Source organism: Agelaius phoeniceus, chromosome 5 (genome assembly GCF_051311805.1).
Source record: "Agelaius phoeniceus isolate bAgePho1 chromosome 5, bAgePho1.hap1, whole genome shotgun sequence".
Classification (NCBI taxonomy): Eukaryota; Metazoa; Chordata; class Aves; order Passeriformes; family Icteridae; genus Agelaius; species Agelaius phoeniceus.
In genome coordinates, this window is record NC_135269.1 from 69,604,559 (window position 1) to 69,626,850 (window position 22,292).

The 22,292-nt window shown below is 45.0% G+C and overlaps 1 protein-coding gene across 4 annotated transcripts in view; it reads left to right on the plus strand.

The window, feature by feature from the left end:
* The window catches only part of SFMBT2 (Scm like with four mbt domains 2), a 114,989-nt gene that overhangs the window by 56,221 nt on the left and 36,476 nt on the right, over positions 1–22,292 (plus strand). For all 4 annotated transcript variants that reach the window (XM_077179260.1, XM_077179261.1, XM_077179259.1 and 1 more), the window contains 4 exons: positions 244–341; positions 14,024–14,125; positions 14,805–14,952; positions 21,009–21,091. In XM_077179260.1, the coding sequence (XP_077035375.1) occupies positions 244–341; positions 14,024–14,125; positions 14,805–14,952; positions 21,009–21,091 (431 nt within the window). The remainder of the gene's footprint in view (positions 1–243; positions 342–14,023; positions 14,126–14,804; positions 14,953–21,008; positions 21,092–22,292) is intronic.

A 22,292-nucleotide genomic window follows, 5' to 3' on the forward strand; every position in this document is an offset into this window, starting at 1 on the left:
GAATTTTTCTGTGTTTTACTCCAGGTTATAAAACACAATCTTTCTCCAGTGTGCCCCTGCTAGCTGCTTTTGTGTTGAATTTATCCATGCTGCACAGCTTGGAATATAGACACTGTTCATTTCACTTGCTCTGTCCATTCATATGACTTAAGAACTTTAGTCTTCCAAAAATTTCTGATCTCCAAACAGTCACCTCTTGGTTTTGTTGTTCTTTTTTTCTTTTTGTTATTGTCATCCCTGTAGATATCTATTCTCTGAAGACTATAACTGAGTGGAAATGCGCTCTGGAAAAATCCCTTAATGATGCAGCAAATTTTCCTCTTCCAATGGAAGTGTTCAAGGTAAAAGACATTTTCCTTTGCTTGTGGAACTTGTGATGAATAAATATCATGCCATGTTTAGTAGCTAATGTTAAACTTACTCTGGAAAGGCCTTTGCTATAATATATCACTGTGGAAGGTCACAAGTTGGATGTTTGTATAAAACACTTTTATGTGTGGACTTATTTCTTAGTTGGTGTTTTCTGGGGGCTGGGAGTGACCAGCAGGGATTTCTCCAATTATTTTTCCTTTGTCTTACTCTGTTAAATCTCTGCAAAGCCATCATACATAACTGAAATAGTAAGGCTGTGACCATAAAAGTTTACACAAACTGGACAGATTTCTGTGAGCCTTGCACCAAAGTTTTCACCTGATCACAAGCCACAAGGTAGAGAAACCTCCTTCAGGGAGGGACCTGTAGTGGAAGGGAGAGATGATTTTGTTCCTACATCTTCTTTTTTTAATTTTTTTTTTTTATTCTCACTCTGGTGCTTCAGCCCCAAGGCCCTGCCTTTAATTTCCCGTGTAAATCTGCACTGCTGTGAGCCATGGTGGCTCCAGGTGATCCTGATTTACAGCTGTGCCTGCCTGGTTTCAGCAGTTCCATCCTGGCTGGGGTGGGATGGGCAGTGTGGGGATGCTCAGGGAGGTGTGAGAGCACAGCAGTGCCCCCATGGCTCTGCTGTCACCTCTTGCTTGGGGACCTGCTGGGCCAGGCTGCCTTCCCCACCACCCCCAGCCTGGGGACCCTCTGGGTTCCCCCCAGCCCTTCAGCAGCACTGCACTGGGCTACTCCAGAACATCCCTGGAATTGGTGCAGCTCATGTGTGGCACTTGCTGGTGGCCTTGGCAGTGCTGGACTTGGATCTTAGAGGGCTTTTCTAAGTGAAACAATTTGATGGCTCTGTAACTGGAATAAGTCTCTTACCATGTCCCATTGTGGCTGCCACAGAACCCCAGTGCCACCTTCACCCTCCCTGCAGGGACATTCCAGCAGCTTCCCATGAGGAATCCAGGCTCCTCACCCAGCTGGGATGCACTCAAATTAGCAACATTAATTAGGGGACACTTAGCTCAATAGCCCGGGCTCATTGGCAGTGTGGGAGCTCTGCTGTGCTGGGAGGAGAGGGAAGATTGGCCTTGGGCACAGGGCTTGAGGAGCCCTGTGCTGGGATGGAAGTGGTGAGCACAGAGTTCTGGGTCTCTGCCATTCATCTCATCCAAGGCTCCCATCTGCCAACTCTATTAAAAGTTTGCATTGGCAGCTTCAAGATCAAAAATGCTTTGTGTGGGGCAGGGATTAAATCACAGAAGGGAATTTCTAATGTGTAAGTTTTATTCCTGTCTGTGTGAAAGAGTGAAGAATGTTTCTGATGAGGCTCATGAAACATCCTTTCTGAAAAATAGTTTATGACTAACAGCTGTGTTGCTGGCTCTTCCCAGTGTGCCAGACTTATACCCACTTATTTTAATTATTGCATGCAGGTCATAAATTTGAATTCATAAAATCCCAGTTGCTGTGCTGTGTGCTTGGAGCTTTGGAGCTTGCAAAGATGTTCCTCTTAGAAGACAGTACAAAACCTTGGAATGCTTGAATGGCCCAAGAGTAGAGTAACTTCGGGGCAAAATGTGGCAAAAATGTCAATGTTTAGGTCCATGATTAGGTCAGTAGGACTTCTCTGTTTATCATAATGTGGAAGGTGAGCACAAGATGAGCAGAATTCAGATTTTGGTGCTGGGAAGGCAGGAGACTGAATAAATTTTCTGTGTGTGGGCATCACTTTATTCTGCCCATTTAGGGTGAATCAACCCCATTTTGTACATCTTAATTAAGGAGAAAAAGACAAGATGTCATCTGTGCCTGTGAGCAAGTCTTCCTCTAGTAATGACTTAAACATGAGTTAAGGCTTTAGGAGACTATCTGGGAGTAAACTCAACTGATATTGCAAAGAAAGCCAAGGATTATTTATCTGTGGGACCTTCAAGTAGAATCCCAGATCCCAGCAAAGAGTGTCATATCCAAAGGTGTCTTTTATAACTTCCTTTTAATTATAATTTTTTAAATTTTATTTACAATCCCAGCACAGAAGTAGTGTCTCTACACCGTGCCTGGGGCTCCTTGCCGTTGTAGCTGTTTGTTAGATGAGATAAAAAACACAAGGTTTGACAGCTGGCAACTCTTAGAGATCTTCTGGAAAGCTGAAAATGTCTATTTTGGCAGGCATGGTGACTGCACACTGAGCAGTTACATTCTGGTTTTTCCACATTTCCCTGCAGAATCCCCTGGCTGAGCAGGGTGTAGGCGTGTGCTTGCTCTTCATGGGCACGTCCCCTGTGCTGGGTTGTGACTTAAATCCACGTTGTCCTTAGAGCTCTGCGTGGCTGAGGGAAGTGTCACTGTGGTGCCATCCAGCTGTCCCCAGGAGGTGGCACTGGCAGAGCAGAGCCGCGTTTGCAGGGTGAGAAGCAGCTGCTCTCAGGGGTCTGTCAGCCCATTGCTGCTGTGGCACTCCTCACTTTTGGTGTCACAGGGTTGGGTGCTGCCTGAGAGCTCAAAAAACACGGGTTTGAGCCTGAGTTATCAATGCTCAGAAGTGTGTCAGAGCTGAGCTTGGCATGTGGTGGTCTTCAGCTGCAGCTCCAAAAACCCCTTGCAGAAGCACAGCCCTGAGCCCCTCTTGGCATCCAGGGAGAGGACACCAGACCACAGGAGCTGGTTGCAAAAATCAGGAGAGAAGGCTGCAAACAGGATTTTCTTTTATTTTTTTTTTCCTGGTGCTGTTTTACACTTGGCCATATGTTGGAAGTGTTTGTAAAATGCTTTAGGATCCTTTGAGAAAGGAACATGATGTTTAACTGTCACAAAATGCTGCTATTATGCAGCTACTAAACATAGTGTTTTGCAAACTGCACATCCTGGAATAAATTTTCCTCCTCACAAAAGCTTTTTGCAATGCACCTGCTATTTTGTCGTTCTCTGCCTTTCAGAAAACATGTTGATCCTTGAAGAAAAATAAATACAGACAGGGTTTTCAAGGATGTTTGAACGGCTTAGGAGCACAAATCCTTCCAAAAGGCCACAGCCCAAGGACATGTGTCCTTTGCTGTGTCTGCTCTGATTTCAGACTGCTGTTGAATGCTCCCACACTTGGTTTGGTACAGGTCATAAATGATGGCTTGGGCTTCAGGTGACACCTGATAAAATGGTCAGGGCTTGTTGTGAATAAAAATGGTCAAAATGCTGCCAGGGCCCGATTTCAAGTTCAGTGGAACAATTTCAGTGGTTTGCTTCAGTGCTGGCATTGCTGGTGCTCTCTAAGAGGGAACCATGCTCCAAACACAGCTCTGATACTACAAACCAGTGCATATTTTAGAGTTGCAGCCCAGCAGCTTGTGTAAGGTGAATGGGTTTCATTTCCTGGAGAGAGGCAGACAGGAGATCCTGGATATCCTCTCTGGCCTCCCATTCTGCTTTCTCCAGTCTCCTGTGCCACATCTGTGGGTGCCTTGCAGATGTCATGGATCCTCACCTCACCTGTTTGAGCAGCTGAATCCTACCTAGGATTTGGGGTGCTCATCATCTTTCCATGGATTTTGCATATTGGCATCCTGTTCCCAATTCCTATGAAGTGAATCCTGATAGCAGGCTTGGATGGAACTGTTACCAGCCACATCCCTGAACCACAGCCTGAAAAACTGCTTGGAAAGCACCTAGGAGAGAGAGGTGTTAGATATCTAAGACAGGTGGAAGTTCCTGCTTTATGGCCTTTGATCCTTTCCTGCCCTCTGCCCTCATCCTTTCCTGAAGCTGTTGTTTGTTCTTTCCAGCTCTAAATCTTTCTAGCAAAAACCCCTCTATATTAGGTGCAGCCTAACATATTAGGTGCAGTTCCCCTATTTCTGACTGGAGCTTCTGGATGTCTCCTGTTACCAGTTAATAGTATTAATTCATACTAAAACTAATGACATGGAAGGAATCAGTTGGGATAGATCTCTCCTAAGGAGAGAGATGGAGGGACCATCCACCACCCAGACAAGAGCTGCCCCTGAATTTCAGGACAGAGTGGTGCTTCTAGTTCTACACTCACAAGCCCGAAGACAAACATTGAACAGGACTCCTTCCTACCAAAAAAAAAGCTTTTTCTGAAAAATCCTCTTTGCCCAGGATTCTTCTCCTGGAAAGCTGAGAGGCCTGAGAGAAAAAGGAAAATGATATTATCTCATTTGCTTCTCTTGTGTTTTGCTGCTCTGGAATGTGATTTGAAGATTGTTTATCCAACAGGAGGTTGTTTGATTGGCTTCATGTGAATTGTTTTGACTTAATGACCAGTCACAGTCAGGCTGTGTTGGACTCTGGAGAGAGAGTCATGAGATTCACTATCATTTTCTGTAGCCTTCTGTAAGTATCCTTTCTCTATTCTTTAGTATAGTTTTAGTATAGTATTCTTTCATATAATATCATAAAATAATAAATTAGCCTTCTAAGAACATGGAGTCAAATTCATTCCTTCCTGCCATGGGGGACCCCAGAAAATAACACAGAAGACAACATCTCTCAGAATTTAGTAAACATTTTGTGTGTTTCAGAGTGTTTTTTGTACTGGAAGAGTTGAAATTAGAGAAACCTGTCGCCCTGGTTTTTTAAGATTTTCTAAGCCTTCTGATGTTGACATTCTTGTAGCGAACCTCCTCACACACTTTCTGTAAATAACTCATTGGTTTGCATTCTTTCATGGAGGAGAAGAAATTTGATGGACTGTTGGTTTGTCCAGTGTCATTGGAGAGGTGGCACTGTCACCCTCCAATCCACTGTCACTTTTGGAAAACTATAAATGTTGGAGTCAGAAAATAAACTTCCCTCTTCTTCCTCATCTTGAGAGCAGCGGGGTGCGCTTGTGTTCTTTCGTGTCCTATAGTGACAGAAACCCGTAGGATTTTCAGCTCATCCTGACCTGGCTCCATGAGTAGCTTTGAAGCCCAACAGGGTTTTTGTGTCTTCTTCCCCCCTCAGTGGATGGGCACGTGCTGCTGCAGCAGCTTGAGAGGAACGTGCCTTTGGTCTCCCTTGGAAGCCAAGCCCCAGTCCCGAGCTCCTTCATGCCCTGCTGGCTTGGCTGGCCCTGGCTCGGCACGCTGTGCTTTAATAACCCACGAGTTGTCTGCAGGCTGCCAGATTATTTATACTCCATCTGTTCTTCCTCATCTGTGGGCTCTCCAGCCCTTTTCCATGGCTGCTGGTTGCCTGGCTGGGAGACGTGCATGGGGTCTTGGTTTGGAAAGCCAGGTGTCTGAAATGAAAAATGTAAACCCCCTCCCTCTGAATTGTTACATATTTGAAATTAAGGGGCTCTCAGGCAAATATATGGGAGTAAGAGTAAGAGTAACAGTTCTTTATTAGGGAAGAAAATAAAAAGATAAAATAAACAATGCAGTAAATTAAAACAACTCTGACAGAGTCAGAGCCCAACCTGACACCCTGTGGGTCAGGGTGTTGGCAGCAGTCCCATTGGAATTGTGGCTGCAGCCCTCCTGCAGTGTCAGGGCTGGTTCTGCTGGAGCAGGGATCCTGTAGAAGGGTGCAGTCTCTGCCTCTGACAATCCAGTGGAAGGAGAGGCAGCTGCTGCTCCTCTGGGAAATCCAGTGGAGAAGCTGTGCTGGTGTTCCAGAATCTCCAGATTATATCCAGGTAGGAATGCTTGGCTCCTCCCTCTGGGCTCACATCTCCCAGTGGGATGCTGTAGCTCTTATCAGCCATGCAGTGACATTCAATGGCTGTTATCAGCAGATGTCTGCCCAGAGGGAGGAGTGGTTGTGGAAGAGATAAGGAAAACTGCCCCCTGAACAGAAGACAACTGCCATACAGATGGCAAATGGAATACAATCAGCTTGACAATCCAGGACACATGGCTTCCCAATCCCTCTGTTGTTCTGCTGCCTTTTGATCCACTCCTGCCTCAGAATTTATCTTTGTAAGAACCATGGGACCCCACAGAGGGAGTCAGGATGTCTCTGGTCCCAGAGGGTGAGATGGAGCCTGGTGGTACCTCTGTGAGCAGTGAACAGCTCTAACCCTCTCCAGCTCCCTCCTGACTGCCCAAGGCTGTGCAAGGATTTGGGTTGGGAGAGCAATTGGTTGGGAGGTGGGTGAAGCCAAGCCCTGTCTGAGGTGCCCCCAGGGTCTGTTTGGCAACACCGTATGAAAGTCAGGGTTGGGAGAGAAATGCTAGAGGCAGTTCAAGCCAAGCAGAGGGGAGGAGTGAGAACCAGGTCCCTCAGCCTTCCTCATCCCTCTGGCATGTGTAGTTTTCTTCACTGGGGGTCTCAGGATGGGGAGGGGTCAGCTAAAGAGCCTGGTTTAGTTGAATCACTGCATCCAGCCTTGGTGTGAGGGAGTTTGTGACATCCTGAGCTCCTGCCTTCCACATCCCTGGGCAGTGTTTTCCACTGAGAGGAGCTGATGTGCACCTACAGCAACGTCTGCTCCCATGTATGGAGTGGTGGTACCTAAAAGTCATCCATTTTAGGGCATTTTGTGAGGGCATGTGGTGATAGGGCTTAAAACTGAAAAAGGGAAGGTTTAGGTCAGATATTAGCATGAAATTCTTTATTCCTAATAGAGGGTTGGTGAAGTCTTGGCACAGGTTGCCCAGAAGTTACAGCTGCCCCATCCGTGGAAGTGTCCCAGGCCAGGTGTGTTGGGGCTTGGATCAACCTGGGATAGTGGAAGGTGTCGCGGCAGAGGCTCTGGAATGAGATAATCACTAATGTCTCTTCCAACCCAAACCATTCCATGAGTCTACTGCTGTATGATCTAAAGGTGAATTAATGTCCTCAAAGAAAGCAAAAGCAGCTGTGGTCTGCAGCTGTTTTCCAGGATGGTTGCATCTCACAGTGTGCATTGAATGGGCTCTTGATCCTCTCTGCTCTCACAAATTCCTGTTGATTTCCCAGTAACAATTCCTGCCATGATGTTACCGTGGGCAGCCTCAGTCCCTCCTCATAGTTGAGGCTCTGTGTGTTGAGGGGGTGTGAGCAGAGACGCTGCTGGTTTCACTCTGAGCACTCCAGTAGCTGTTCCCACCTGTGCCACCCTTTCTGTGTGGCTTTACCCTCCATGAAATGGGACCTGGGCATGTAACACAACCGAGTCTCACCGACGCTTGTCAAGTACTGTGGCTCTGAGATGCTAAAAAACCCAAGCCAAACTGTCCTGGTTTAGGGCACATTTGGGAGAAAACCTCCAAAGGGGGCCCCTCCAGAAAGCAAATCCACATGGCCCCTCCCCGCACTGGTTCAGGAAGGATTCCTTGGAGAGAAGTGGAAAGAACCTGTTTATTTAACAGGCACAGCACCCCCAGCACACAGAATGAGCAATACCAGATGACAACACTCTTCCACCGCTCTGAAAAAGATGGCAAATTCAGAAAGTCTCTCTTGGAGGTGGTCACTCTGCTATCAGTCCCTTTGGCACTGGGGCAGCTGCTGCAGCCACAAGGTGCAAACTCTTGGTGTTCCCAGGTCCCAGTCTGCAGCAGGTGGGAATGGTTCCAAAAAAGGGAAAGGAAAAACAGTCCAGGGAAAAATTTGGACTGCTTAGCTAAACTAACTAATGAGCAGAAGCAAAAGGCAAGAGCAAAGCAGAAGCAAGAGCAAAGCAAAAGGCCAAGCAAAAACCAAAAGCAGCACTATGTACTGCCCTGTCTGTGTCCCACGAGCTGTGGGGCAGTGGCTGATAACAAAACCAAAACAAAACTTTCACTCTTCAGAGCCACTCTTGAAGGCACAGAACACAGTATCCAGCATAAACAGAACACACAAATGGGGGATACAACATCATAACGTCACCCTAGGACACAAACACACCAAAAAAAACCCCAAGTGGATGAATATCCATCTCTTTTACCTCTGCCCATGCTTCCAGTGGCCAGGCAGAGCCAAGCAGGCGCTGTGTGGGAGGGGATCTTTGCCCTAATGCCATCTGCCTTGGCCCGAGCCATACGGAGAAGGTGTGCTTGGATTTCGACTGGCTACTCTGCAATGTTGCTGTTTCTATGGCAACTCTTTTTTATTCAACAAGAGGAGCTTAAAATCCGTAGGGCTAAATCCAATCCTCGGCAGAAGCATCTGCAGTTTTTCAAGGGGCTCTTCAGTAGGTGCAGTTTGTAGCTGGCTCTCGTTGCTTCAGGGTTGTGGTGTCTCCAAAACGTCCCTCCCAGCGCCCTTTCCTCATCATCCCACCCCACATCTCTACATTCTGGTCTTCCTCTGATGGCCCTTGTCAGAACAAGGGGACAGTTTGCACGTGTTGGGTCTTACAGGGATTTCTGTCTCCCTGCAGAGAGTGCACCTTCAGGGAAAATTGCTCTGTGTTTAGCAGAGTAAGTTGGTGAATCACAAACAAGACTGATTCATCTGCAAATAACACAGAGGGTTGCATTGGGTAGCGTTTCTTTATTTTATTTTTTTTTCTCAATTAAAAAAACAAATGCCAGATTCCTGTGGAGGCAGTTTAAGCACTGCTATTACTGTGTTTGTGACTGGTTCCCACACGTGAGCTTTGTGATGAAAATTAGGCTATTAGGAACAGCCAGTTTCTTGGAGAAATTAGAGAGAAAAGATGGAGGGGAAGTCATTTTTTCAAAAATAAAAACCAAATCATCTAATATGTTCCCAGTTATACCAGATGGGGCCTGCTTCTCTGTGTCCTTTATTAGGGTAGACCAGGAGAGATGGGACTGAAGGAAAGAGTAGTTCACACTTAAAGTTACACTTAAAGGAGGCTCAGGTCAGTAATTTATTAAGTGATCAGTGTTTCTAATCAGCCTCTCAACCTTGCAGCTTTTCAGCATTCAGACTTAGTTCTGAATTTTGCATGAAGTTGCAGTTTTGTAATTTGTGTGCATCTGACTGTCCTGGACCAAAAGAGCCCTGATTTTAAGAATATTTGAAAATTCGACCAAAATTAGAGCCTTTTGCTCTTTTCTATACATTGTGTAAGGTGCTGTGTTTAAAATTATATTACTCCAGTGGTCTTGAGCAGAATGGGCTAAAAATGGACATGTCACAATCTGAAAGTGCTGCCCTTCCTTGGGTTTGGGGACACAGATAGAGCAGCCAGCCCTATCAGAGTGCAGCTTCCCTGAGTGTCACAGACAAAAGCAGCTTAGCCAGGTCCCCCTGCTCTATCAGCTTTACCCAGTGCACTGTAAAATTAAGCCCCCAAAAAAGCCCCAAAGAGCTCCACTCTTGTGACGTGGACAGAATTGAGTTTATTTACAGCCAAATGGCATTTTTTTTAGCAGAAATTACATTTGTTGACCTGGTATTTAGCTAACAGGTTGGACAAATGGCAGTGATGATTTTGAAATTTCTGAGTCCCATCACCTAAAAATAAAACTTACTGGCTCAATTATCAGGAATTCTAAGCATGTCACCCACACAGGTAGTTCCCTAAGGCTTACTCAGATCCTGAAGAGTTGCAATGCTTTTCTAAATCTGTTTGTGGATCTCTTTTGGAATGACATTTAGGCTGCCATGTCACCTGGCATTTCTGAAATCCACACTGCTGGTGGCTTGTTAGCTGTGAGGGAGAAAATGATGTGGCTATCTCAGACCCTAAAGAAAGAAAGGAATTTGGGAAGGGAATTAATTCCCTAATCTGGGAATTTGGAGCCTGTTTCTGCTCCCAGCACTGTGGCTAACTTGTTAGCTGACCTCCAGATTTTGCAGTTCCCAGCCCTGTGTGTGATGCTGGATGCAGTGAGCTGTTACAAAGCCCATCAGTAATTTTTACAGGATAATTACAGAAACACAAGCCATGTACAGATGGAAATCACGATGCAGATGTGTATCAAAGCAGGGCTGTCTTTCAGGTGGCCCAGAGGGTCATGGCCTGTGCATTTGCAAATGCACCCCCTGCTCTAAGGCTGTGAGTGTGGGGCTGAGTTTAATTGCTTTTTTGGGATTATAGTGAGAGCTGTGACAGCTCTGGCTGTTGCCAGTGGGTTTGGGCTGTGAGTGACAGACGTTCATTGAGGGCTTTTGCAGTGCTCCACTCATTACCCCTGAGCTGTAATCCATCATGTTGGAGACTGTGACCCTTGGAGTGAGCAGCTGTGGTGCCCGTGCCACGTTAATTTGTTCAATGTTTTGTGGCATGGTTTCTCACTTTGCTCTAAGGGACTCTTCTGAATCCTTGCTGATTGTCAGTCCAGGTCACTCAGCAGCCAGAGGGTGTTTCCATTGCCCTCTCAGGGCTTGTGAACCCCAGGACAGGCAATCCTCTGGTGTAAATTACAGAATCACAGAATCATTGCCTCATTTAGTTTGGAAAACACCTCCAAAATCAAGTCCAACCATTAACCCAGCACTGCCAAGCCCACCACTAAACCATGTCCCCAAATGCCACATCTGCACAACTTTTAAATCCCTCCACAACTCTTAAATCCCTCCAGGGGTGGCGACTCCAGCACTTCCCAGGGCAGCAGTGCTTGGCAGCACATTCAGTGTGGAAATTTTTCTTAACATCCAGAGCAAACTTCTGTGTGGTCAGCGAGGCTGCTCCTGGGAAGGACCGACTGCCAGCAGGAGTGAAGGCCCAGCATGCATGAGGCTTTAAAATGCTCCAGCTGGTCAAAACTATTCTGCCTGTTGATCTCCATTTCAAAGGAAATTGAGTCACTTGGAGAAGTTGCTGGAAAATAATGGCTGGTGACATCCTCGCTGGTGGCATTGAATGCTGTGAAATAGCAGCAAAGGGTCGAATTCTGCCACCCATTATCATGTCAGGCATTTCTTTTGTTCAGCTGCAGAGCCTGGCGGGGACCAGGAGAAAGTCTCACCCCTCCAGTCCTTTCCTTGTAGCTGCTTTTATTAAACAGGCGTTGGTTCCTGTCAACGTGAATAAAGGGAAGAGAGAGCAGTTCATTATCCAGTGTATCACTTTGAGTCTAATACTAATTAAAAGCTTTGCCATCACTTCTCTGGAACCTATTCTTAGAAATTATGTAAATTAATTGGAGTTTTGAAGAGGAGCATATGCCAAATCCTAAGTAATTCCCTGCTGGCTGAGGCAGCTCCAGCACTGGAACCAGAGAATGGCATCAGGAATCTTTTTTCTTTCCTTTTGTGGCTGCAAAAATATAAAGCTGCTTTGGTAAATTCTGATGATTCTCTTTAGCCAGTATATGAGACAGATCAAATATCCAGACCCTGACCATTTTCCAGAGAGGTTCAGTATAAAGGCTTTTTCTCCATGAAAGCTTTTCCATCTCAAAAATGACATTTAACACAGAAAGGGTTTTTACTTCCACAGCATTTCTCCAAAGAAATGCATGTTTCTGCTTCAAAGAGGATTTTGACCCTCAAAAGGGAGACGTACTTGAGATCCTGTGAACTCCCCTTGTGAGTTCACTCTTGCTACTCATTTAATGGGGAAAGTATTTACTTGCTATGCTGAAAGACAAGGGAGATTTGATCCCAAGGTACACAGTGCTTTTGATGTAAAATACTTTTAAATATTATTAGTGGGTTTTTTTTCCCCCATCTGATTATTTTTCCCCTTTGAAAAAAAAGCCAAAACAAATAGAAGGAGAAACACCAAAGAAAATGGTTCAGATAAAAAGGAGAAGCAGTGTGGTTTGGTGTCAGTATATTTTGGTCTCAATCAACAAATCACTTTAAAAGTTGATTAAACTACTTGTGTGTTTAAAGATAAACATGATTAAGTACTTTGGTGGATCTTTGCTTATTACATATTGAGGCTGGATCCGAGCGTGAGTTGAATCATGGAACGTTTGTGGGGAGATGCAGGTGCGCATTTTGCAAAGTTGCCTTTTCTTTACAACCTCACCCCAAGGATTAAGAAAATCCGAGCGTGGGTCCTCATGCAGCAGGAGGCAGCCCTCCAGTCCAAATGCTATTTTTCCTTTAGGGGTTTAAAGTTCAGTGCTGGTGATACTGGAGTTTTGCAGCCATCATCTTTTCCCTCTGAAGCCTTTTCAGTATTAAAGGTGGCAGTTTTTGATAGGACTTTAAAGCTCATCTCCTTCCACTCCCCTGCCATGGGCAGAGACATTTTCCACTATCCCAGATTGCTGGCCTTGAGCACTTCCAGGGATGAACATCCACAACTTCTCAGGGAAACCTGTTCTAGTGACTCACAGTAAAGAATTTATTCCTAATATCTGATCTAAATCTGCCTTTTTTCAGCTTAAAACCATTCTGCCTCATCCTATGATTGCATGCCCTTATGAAAAGGATGCTCAAACTCCTGGATGTCTGCTCCATCCTCAACCATTAGTTCCTTGGGCTCTGGGCCATTATTCTTAAATATTCCTCATCAGTATTTTCTTCTCTTTTGAGACAAAATTCATTATTGTTCCGTTGGTGGGTTTTTTTCTGCTTTTTGTTTCTCACCAAAAAGGGCTCCGTAAGGCTGCAGGTTGGTAGGATGAAAACAGCGATTCATTTAGCTGTGGTTGGAGCTTGTAAAAATCCTTATCTCTAGCAGCAGTTGGAATGTAAGATCCCAAAATAGAAGTTGTTAAGCCCTTACAAGTGCAGACAGTTCTTGGGAAAAGAAAGCACAATGAAACACAACTTTGGATCAATAGAAAATCATTTTAGAGCAAGAATACCACGTGTGGCAATGAATGTAGATGGGGTTGTTGTTGCTAACCACTTATTAGATAGCAAGCTTTCTGCATGTATTTTGAAGTAGTCTCTGAGTGTGTGCTAAATACAGCATCATCTCTCTTCATGCTTGTCTTGGCTAATGCACCAGTGGTTTAGAAATACTGCGGGACATTTTTATTGAATGAACTCAAAATGCAGTCATTACCCTGGAATTAGGGTGGCAGCTTGTGTGGCTGTTAGATAGGGATCACAAGGGATGGAGTAATTAAGTGTTAAACTAAACTGGTGGCAAACCAAGGAGTTGAATCTGGGTTGCTTCTGAATTTCAGGACTGCATCCTGCATGCCCAGAGCTGCTGTGGGGAACCCTCTGTGTGTAGCTTCTGGTGCAGCCAGGTTTTATCCCAGGTGGAAGTGTTATGCTGGGGATGTGCTTGAACACAGCTGCCTGTTTTCCTACCATCATGTTCTCTGATCGCCCACATTTTGGGTCTGAGTTCACTGTCCAAGCTCTAATCCATTTCCAGTCTCCTGGCTGGAAAAAAATACCTTTCCATATTTCCATCTTGGAGAGCAGCCCAGTGCTTGTTTTGGTGCCCTGCAGGTGCTGGACATGCATCAGGGTAAGTCAGGGCCATGCTGAGCTGTTTGCATCCATCTTGTGCATTACCCTGGAGGGCTTCAGTTTGAGTCTTGGCATCTGTGGACCCTCAGTTGCTCCCAGAGGGTGATGTGGGTGTCAGAGGTGGAGAGGCTCTGCCCACAGGAGGTTTTCATGCAGCAGTTTCTCAGCCAGGTCCTCATTTTGGTGAGCACAAAATCCTCGTGGACCAAATGCTGGTTGGATGCCTGAGATGGACATAAACTCTGTGCTTTAGGTATGGTGGGCTTGGTGCTGTAGATGTGTCCTCTAGGACTCAGGTTGTCCTGTCTCTTTCTGTGGCTGGGTTGGCTTGAAAGGAACATAGGACCAGCTAAGTGGACCCAACCCACATGGATGTCTTTCAGATAGATTTTCAGATGTATTGGCTTCTTCTTGGTGTCACCACGTGTTCCTCTTCCCACAGGACCATGCTGATTTGAGAAACCACTTCTTCACTGTGGGGATGAAGCTGGAGGCAGTGAATATGAGGGAGCCATTTCATATCTGTCCTGCATCAGTGACCAAGGTGAGTGCTCAGAAAGGAGGGAGGGAAAGAGCTTCTCTGTGAAACCCTTCCCGATTTCCACTACATTTAGGGAAAAATGTAGTGGAAATCAGGAAGTACTTAAAAAAAAAGAGTGGTACTTAAGTGGCTGGAGAACACATTAAGGAATAGGTTTAAAATCCATGGATGTTCCTAATTAATTCTTTCTTTCCCGCAAGCATCACCATCTGATTCCATGCACTTAAAACCAATGGGGATGAGCATGTTCATCTACCACTTGCATGGAAAAAAAAAAAGATCCCTCTTTTGTCTTTATCTCCCCTCCATCCATATGTATTTTCCCTGCCCATCTGAGAAACTTTTGGAAATAAAACAGCTGCATGGAGGTGGTAGCTGGATATTTAATCCACACACTCAAATACAAGACAGAGGAAAGCTCTGGGGTCCTCAGGATCATCTCCAGTTGCTGCTCAGCTGTGGGACCCTGAACCTCAGCACTTTCCATTGCTTCATTTCACCCATCTCTGAAACTCAGGCTTTGATCTCTTGGGTAGAAACACTTTGATGCACAGGTGTTTAGGTGAGAGCAAATTATTTTCAGTTGTTTGATCCCCGAGTTTGGCTGTTTCAGCTTTCCACGTTACCTAATGTTGCAGCAAATCTAACCCCTGATTTTGGTCTCTTCTTTTTCACCCCATAGGTTTTTAACAATCATTATTTACAAGTGACCATTGATGACTTGAGACCTGAACCCAGCAAAATCTCAATGCTTTGCCATGCAGATTCCTTGGGGATCTTGCCAATACAGTGGTGCCTTAAAAACGGAGTCAATCTCACACCTCCTATGGGTTTGTATTCCTTCTCAGTGATTTTTAGGTTTACTCTGAAGCACATTTGCTTGTTATTATTGCCTTTAAAATTGTGTTGGTGGTTGCTGCAGAGCATCAGTACTCTCAAGCCAGAGTAGTTCTCTGGAGTGATTGGGGCTGTTCTGGCTCCTACCAGCCCATGAACATCTCAGCAAATGTTTCTTGCTGTTGGATTGATGTCCCTGTGCTTTGAAGTCTGATTAAGGCTTGTGAAATCCTCGTGAATTCCTGTGGGATGAATCCTAGCAGTTCTTTTTGTGTGTAGAGAGCAAAAGGAGCATTAAAAGTCCAATCACTGCAGAGGCAAACCCTGTTTCATCCACATCGGTACAACACCGAGGCCAAGCAGAGCTCCTAAATCTGAATGTCTGAGCTAAAAACAGCTGCCTGCCCAGGAGTGTGGAGGGATTTCCTTGGCTGTCTCAGCAAATCCCAGGGCACACTGCAGGCAGTGTTCAGGTCACAGGCAGGAGAAACAGCCTCCAGCCCTGCTGTTCCTCAACTTTGTAGCTGTGCACTTAATTACTCCCAACTTCAGACAACCACCTGTGGTGCTCTAGCAATATTTCTTTGCTTGCAAAATGTGTTGGTTCCCTGGAATTTCAGGTTTTTGAAGCTGGCTGGGTTGTTGGTCTATAGCCAAAAATCAATGTTGCTTGGGAGTAAGAAAAGCCTCAAAAAAGAAAAGAAAGAAGCTAAGTTGTGTGTATGAACTTTTGCCTTCATTTTGGAAAAAGCATGATGCTGCCAAACCCAGGGAAGGGAAGGGTTATTCCCTACCAGATTCAGAATCCTCTTATCTATATCCAGAGTGCTTCTTCAGCACATGTAATTTGAAATTCCCACCAAAGTCCTGGAGCCCTGTGCCTGCAGCTGCATACGGTGCATCCATGATTGCTCTGCTGCTTCTGCTGAAATAAATCTGCTGTCTGGGGCTTCAGCTCTCTCCTGCTGAAAACCAGGTGTAATGATAATGCCTGTGTAAGCACTCACTGATACTGGCCAGAAAAGTTGCTAGAAATCAAAGTAAATGGAATATTTTGCAGATTTTCCACCCAAATTTACATGCAGCGTGCCCAGGCAGGATAATTAACTGAAGGAGACCATAAGCTTAAAAATTTCCAATCCATGCTGACACAAAGCCTGTCTGAGATGGTGGTTTATGGGTCAGGTGTGTGTGAAGTCTATTTTAGATGCCAACATTTGAAGACATATCTGAAGCATCTGTCATGTGAATATTTTTCAACTTGGCCAGGTCTGGTGGGAGGTGTCCCTGCCCATGTCAGAGGGGTGGAACTGGATCATCTTCCAGGCCCCTTCCAGCCCAAACCATTCTGTGATTCTGTGATCTTGTGTGGTGCTTGGTTATTGAGATCCACCTGAGGAGGTGCAGAAAGTCTCTCCTTATTCCCCTGGTGAAAATCAAATTGGCTTTCTGCTCTGAGATCAGAAATCCTGGGGGAAAGCTATTAAAAAGGCAAAAAAACAGTGGCAGATAGATGAATTCTATGAGTTGCTGTATTTTTTATACTGTGTATAAAGGCTGCATCTCCAAACTGAATTTTAGCACCTTAAAGCCTTTTCTATGGGCAGACACTTTCTTTGAGTTACTAAAATGTAATCAGATATTAGAATGAGTCATTTGAAAATAAACACAAACTAAACACAACAAAAACCCAAAAACCACTAAAAAAGAAAGCAGATGGAAGGTGAAAAGCATCCAAACCCCTGGTTAATATAGCTTGACAAGGAAGTTTTCTGATCTCAGAATCAACTGATTTTTTCTGGTCAGAACAATATGTCAGGTTGGGATATTGGAGTTTGGAGTCCTTTATTTGTCTGATATCCATTCTCTTTCCTTTTTGCTTATCGGGGCTTTATTGAAGACAAAGAGTAAATGGGTCATGAACAGGAGGTGCAAATATTTGCTACTTGAAATAGAGAGCAGCATTTTCCTGTACAGTGCCAAAAATGAATACCCATTAACTGCTGCTGTATAAACATTGAACAAGCTCTGTTTATATTTATTAGAGCAGGATTTATAGACCACTTCCCTTTAGAGTAACAATCATTGTTTTATGAGCTATTATTAAGTGGGGAAAAAAAAAAAAATTGATAATGTTCCTTGTTGTAAAGCTTACTAAGGAAAAGCCACTTCCAAAACCTCGTGTGCATTTGTATTATACTTGCTTTGAATTAGCTTCTGATGCTGGGCTCTTCCATGCCCAGAGCTGAGGTGGCAAACATGGTGAAGGTGTTGCATGTTTGAGGGGTTCTGCCAACACAGCTCTCAGTGCTGTCCCTTGGGCTGAGCCTTCCAGGGTGTGAGTGCTATGTGCTGATGGAGGCCCTGGGCACCTGGTACCTCCCTGTGTGCTGAGGGAGGCAGAGAGGTTGGAAAGGACCTCCAGGCAAGCTGGGCCATCAAGTCCAACCTTTGATGGCCACACTGTCACGCAGACCACAGCACTGAGTTGCTTCTTATCACTTCCACCCCTTCCCTGGGCAGCCCATTCCAATGCCTGACAACCCTTTCAGTGTTAGAAATTCCTCCTAATGTCCACCCTGACCCTCTCCTAGTGCAGCTTAGTGCCTTTCCCTCTCCTCCTATCCCTGTTCCCTGGGAGCACAGCCCGATCCCCCTGGCTGTTCACCTGTGGCATTCAGATTTTCTGAAAAATCCTTTTGCCCAGGATTTTTCTCCTGGGAAGTTGAGAAGCTTCAGAGAAAAAGGAAAACAAATTTTTATCTCATTTGCTTCTCCTGTGTTGTGCTCACATGTGGAATGTGTTTGGAGATTGTTTATCCAACAGGTGATTGTTTCATTGGATTCTGCTGTGGGTTGTTTTCACTCTTTGGCCAGTTAGTGCTAAGCTGTGTTGGGACTCTGGAAAGAGTCATGAGTTTTCATTATTATCTTTTTAGCCTTTTGTAAGTGTCCTTTCTATATTCTTTAATATAATATATTATCATTAAATAATAAATTAGCCTTCTGAGAACCTGGAGTCAGATTCATCATTCCTTCCTTCATTGGGCCATCCTGCAAATACAGTAGTCCCCCCCGTCAGGGACTTGTGCAGAGCCAGGAGTTCCCTCTGAGCCTCCTTTTCTCCAGGCTGAGCCCCTTCCCAGCTGCCTCAGGTTCTCCAGACCCTTCCCAGCTCCCTCAGGTTCTCCAGACCCTTCCCAGCTCCCTCAGGTTCCCCAGACCCTTCCCAGCTGCCTCAGGTTCCCCAGACCCTTCCCAGCTCCATCCCTTCCCTGGACAGGCCCAGCCCCTCCAAGGCTCTGTGGCCCTGAAGGCCCAGAACCGGCCACAGCCCTCGAGGTGCAGCCTCACCCTGCAAAGGCCACAGACAAATCCGGGCTCATGTGAAATCAGTTCCTGCGTGTTCTCCTCTTGGAACCCTCCCTGTGCTGCTGCAGGGAGTTAATTTTTACCTCCCCAGCTGCCCTTCCTGGTTCCATTCCTGCTGAAGCCTGAAGGAAAAGGCTTCCAGTGGTTCCAGTGGTGCAGAGCTGAGCGGGGTGGTTGCGTGGTGAAAGCACAATCACAGTTTTTGTACCTCACTAAAACATCTCTAATAGGCCTTTTCCATCCACTCTGACAAGATCTGTGTTGATCAAAATTGAGATGCAAACCCTATCCATGAGGGGGTTAAATTGGAGATAAAAAAAGAGATGAAGCGTTGTTACTATGAGGTTTTTTGAAAATTTTTCGTTGCCCAGGATTTTTTCCTGGGAAGCTGAGAAGCCTCAGAGAGGAGTGAAAACAATAATTATCTGATTGCTGCTCCTGTGTTTTGCTGCTTTGGAATGTGGCTTAGACATTGTTTACCAACAGGTGAATGTTTGATTGGTTCTATGTGAATTGTTTTAATTTAATGACCAAATCACAGCCAGCTGTGTCAAGGTTCTGAGGAATTACAGGTTTTTATTATTTATTCTTGTTAAACCTTCTGATGTATCTTTTTTCTTTCTTAGTGTAGTTTTAGTATAACATTTTTAATATAATATAATAATAAATCAGCTTTCTGAAAACGAGAAACCAGATTCTCATCTCTCACCTCATTCTAGAAACCCTCACAAACACCACAAAGTGTGAAGAAAATACTGTTGCAGAAATTGTTAAAAAACAGTGCAAGGATATTTTTTGTATGAAAAAAGAACATTTTTTATAAGTAACTACCCGTTTTTTCCTTCCCTGTACATGTTTAGTTTTTTAATTATTATGCACTTTAATGCCCCACAGAGACAGGCATCATAGCTCAAGGCTTTATCTCAGTAATTTGTTTGTCATGAATGCAATTACTAGGAATAGAAATCATCTTATCCAAGATACTTGGATCTTAGCAGGATGCTTGGCATGTTGTTTTCAAAAATTTTGCCTCCTTTTTTTGGGATCTGGCAGACTGATAGGGGATTATACTCAGTATTCCAGTCCTTGCCTATAAAAAAAAAGCCACAATTTCCATTGTCATAAAAGATTCATTCACATTTGATCTTGAGTGTCCCTTTTTGACTATCAATGCAAAAGGCATTTAGGGATGTTCTGTGAAATGAGGCCAGGCTGAGATTTCTAGGGAGATTGAGGGGAGAATTTGGCCTTTGGGTGACTCCTGAAACTTTCCATAAGAGTAGTTCTGCAGTAATGTCATTAGAGTATCCTCAAGCCCCTGGACAGGATTAGCACTCACTGGTTTCAAGCACTGCAAAAATAGAAACTTAAGAGGAAGGCCAAAAAAAAAAAAACAAGCTCCCAAAAGCAAATGAAAAATCCCCCCAAATGTTTCTGTCCCAAGAATTTATTGCCTAAATTGCCAAGTAGGAATAGTGGATGAGCAGAGGTCTGATTTGTGTTTCTATGATGGGACTCCTTGAGAGATGCTCATTTAAAGGAATCCCTTTATTTTACCTAGAAGCAGAGGCTGAAGGGATGATCTGCTTGCTGAGGCTGTTTGAGGGGGATCTGCATTCATTTTCCTGCTCTGCTCCAGATTTCTGTAACATTTTTACTGTGATGGGATTCAGCTCACACACCCTGAGCTGCTGGGGGGCCACTCAGGAAGGGTACATGAATGAAGAGAGGGGAATTTATCTCGTGCTTTGAAAAGGAGGATGGATCAGCTCCTGATGTGCTGATCCCCTCCCTGTCCATTCCTGAGGGAGCAGCAAATATCCCATGTCCAGCTCCATAACCTTGTCCACCTTTTAGACATATAAAAGCAAGAGAAAGAAGAAGGCTGTAAGTAGCCCTATGTGGAAATTTGGCACAGTGGCACTTGTCATTAGTTATGGGTTTGTTAAAAGTTGGGAGATGCTCACAGAAAAGGGAAAATAGGGGAAATGATTATGTCTTAGTACTTTTTAGTGGAGTCTTAGCAGTGAAATGCAGATGTGTGAGTGGAGGCTGGAAGAGCCATTGGCTCTCATGGTGTGTGACCACAGAATCACAGAATCACAGAATTTCTAGGTTGGAAGAGACCTTTAAGATCATCGAGTCCAGCCCATGTTCTGACACCTCAGCTAGATCATGGCACCCAGTGCCACATCCAGTCTTTTTTTAAACACCTCGAGGGATGGTGACTCCACCACCTCCCTGGGTAGATGATTCCAGTATTTGACCACTCTTTCTGTGAAAAACTTCCTTCTTAATTCCAGCCTGTATCTCCCTTGGCGCAGCTTGAGACTGTGTCCTCTGTTCTGTCTGTTGTTGCCTGGAGAAAGAGACCGACCCCAGCTCACCACAGTCACCCTTCAGGAAGCTGAAGAGAGTGATGAGGTCACCTCTGAGTCTCCTTTTCTCCAGGCTGAACAACCCCAGCTCCCACAGTTGTTCTTCACAGGGCTTGTGTTCCAAGCCCCTCACCAGCCTCGTTGCTCTCCTCTGGACACGCTCAAGCATGGGGGCCCTGCAGGGGTCACTGAGGCAGGATGAGATGCTGAAACACAAATCCTCATCTCCTTGTGGTCTGTTTTGTCCTCTGTGGTGTGGAGTGGTGGCTGATGGCTCTTTTTGTTTTGTTATCCTGCAGGTTACCCTGGCCAGGACTTTGACTGGGCAGACTACCAGAAGCAGTGTGGAGCTGAGGCAGCACCTCACCTGTGCTTTAGAAATGTAAGTTCTTCCTTTTGCTCCTGGCCAGCCATGTGAAACAAAACAGCTTGCACAGAAAAGGTGCTGCAAAGCTTTGAGGGCTTCCTCCCAGAGCACTATGAGGATGCCTTAGGTAGGAAACTGGGGGAATCTTCCAGGTTTCCATCCCTAAAAGAGAAAAAACTTATTTTAGTCTTGTCTTTATCTGTAATTATCCTGCTCTTCATCCCCTCTCTGGTTTTGTACAGCACTAAAAGGATCTCAACTGGTTATTACTATTAATTCAAGTGCTACTAAAAATAATTCAGGTAAAGAAGTTGCACAGTATCATTTGTCCCTTTTTACATTTTAGGTGTTCTCTCTGTATCCCAGGGATACAGAGAAACCAAACCACATGTATTAAAATGCTAAATGTTCAAAATGAAGGAGAGGATGATTAACCCTCATGGATGCTCTGGTCCTTGGAACAGTTCATGTCCCTCCTTGATGCTGAAATAGTGATGTGAGAGTGATGGATGCCATTAAGAGTCACAGCTTTTGAAATAATCTTTTGCAGGCTGTTTTATGGCAGTGACAGTCCTGTGTGGCTTGATCTGACAGATATTCATTGCTTGGGGAAAGGCAGATGTAGCCTTCTGCCTTTCCCAGCAACCTGGGGCTCTCCTTCATGTGCCCATCAGCTGATGAAGATTGAGATGCCATCAGTAACTGAAAATACTCCTGATGGTGGTACCTAAATGTTAGTGGTGCACCTAAAATGAGCACAGAAAGCTTTGCAAAATGAAGTTATGTGGTGAATGATGGACAGACAGGTTTCTGTAGGAATGTTACAGAAAGTCACAGGACTGAGGGATGTGGTATTTATGGAAAGCAGAATGGAGACAGGCACCAGCTGTGGTTTTCCATGGCTTTCCTCGTCTGTGGTGGCCTTGGGGCAGCCTGGCTTGGAAGCTTTGATGGTGAATTAGTGAATTTTTTATTGATGAACTCACAGGAACTGTGCCATGAGCAGAGTCTGACTTGGGCGTCAAACCAGAGTAAGGATTTCTTTGCCCAATAGAGGCCATCTCCCTGAAGGGACTTAAAGCAAAGATTTCCAGCAGTCCTGAGGGAAGCTGGACAGTGATGCATCACACCAATACAGTGGGGCTATTTTTGCATTTCCCTTCTGCAAGCATCCCCACCTTTCCTTTATATCTCTTTTCATTTTGCCAACTAGTGA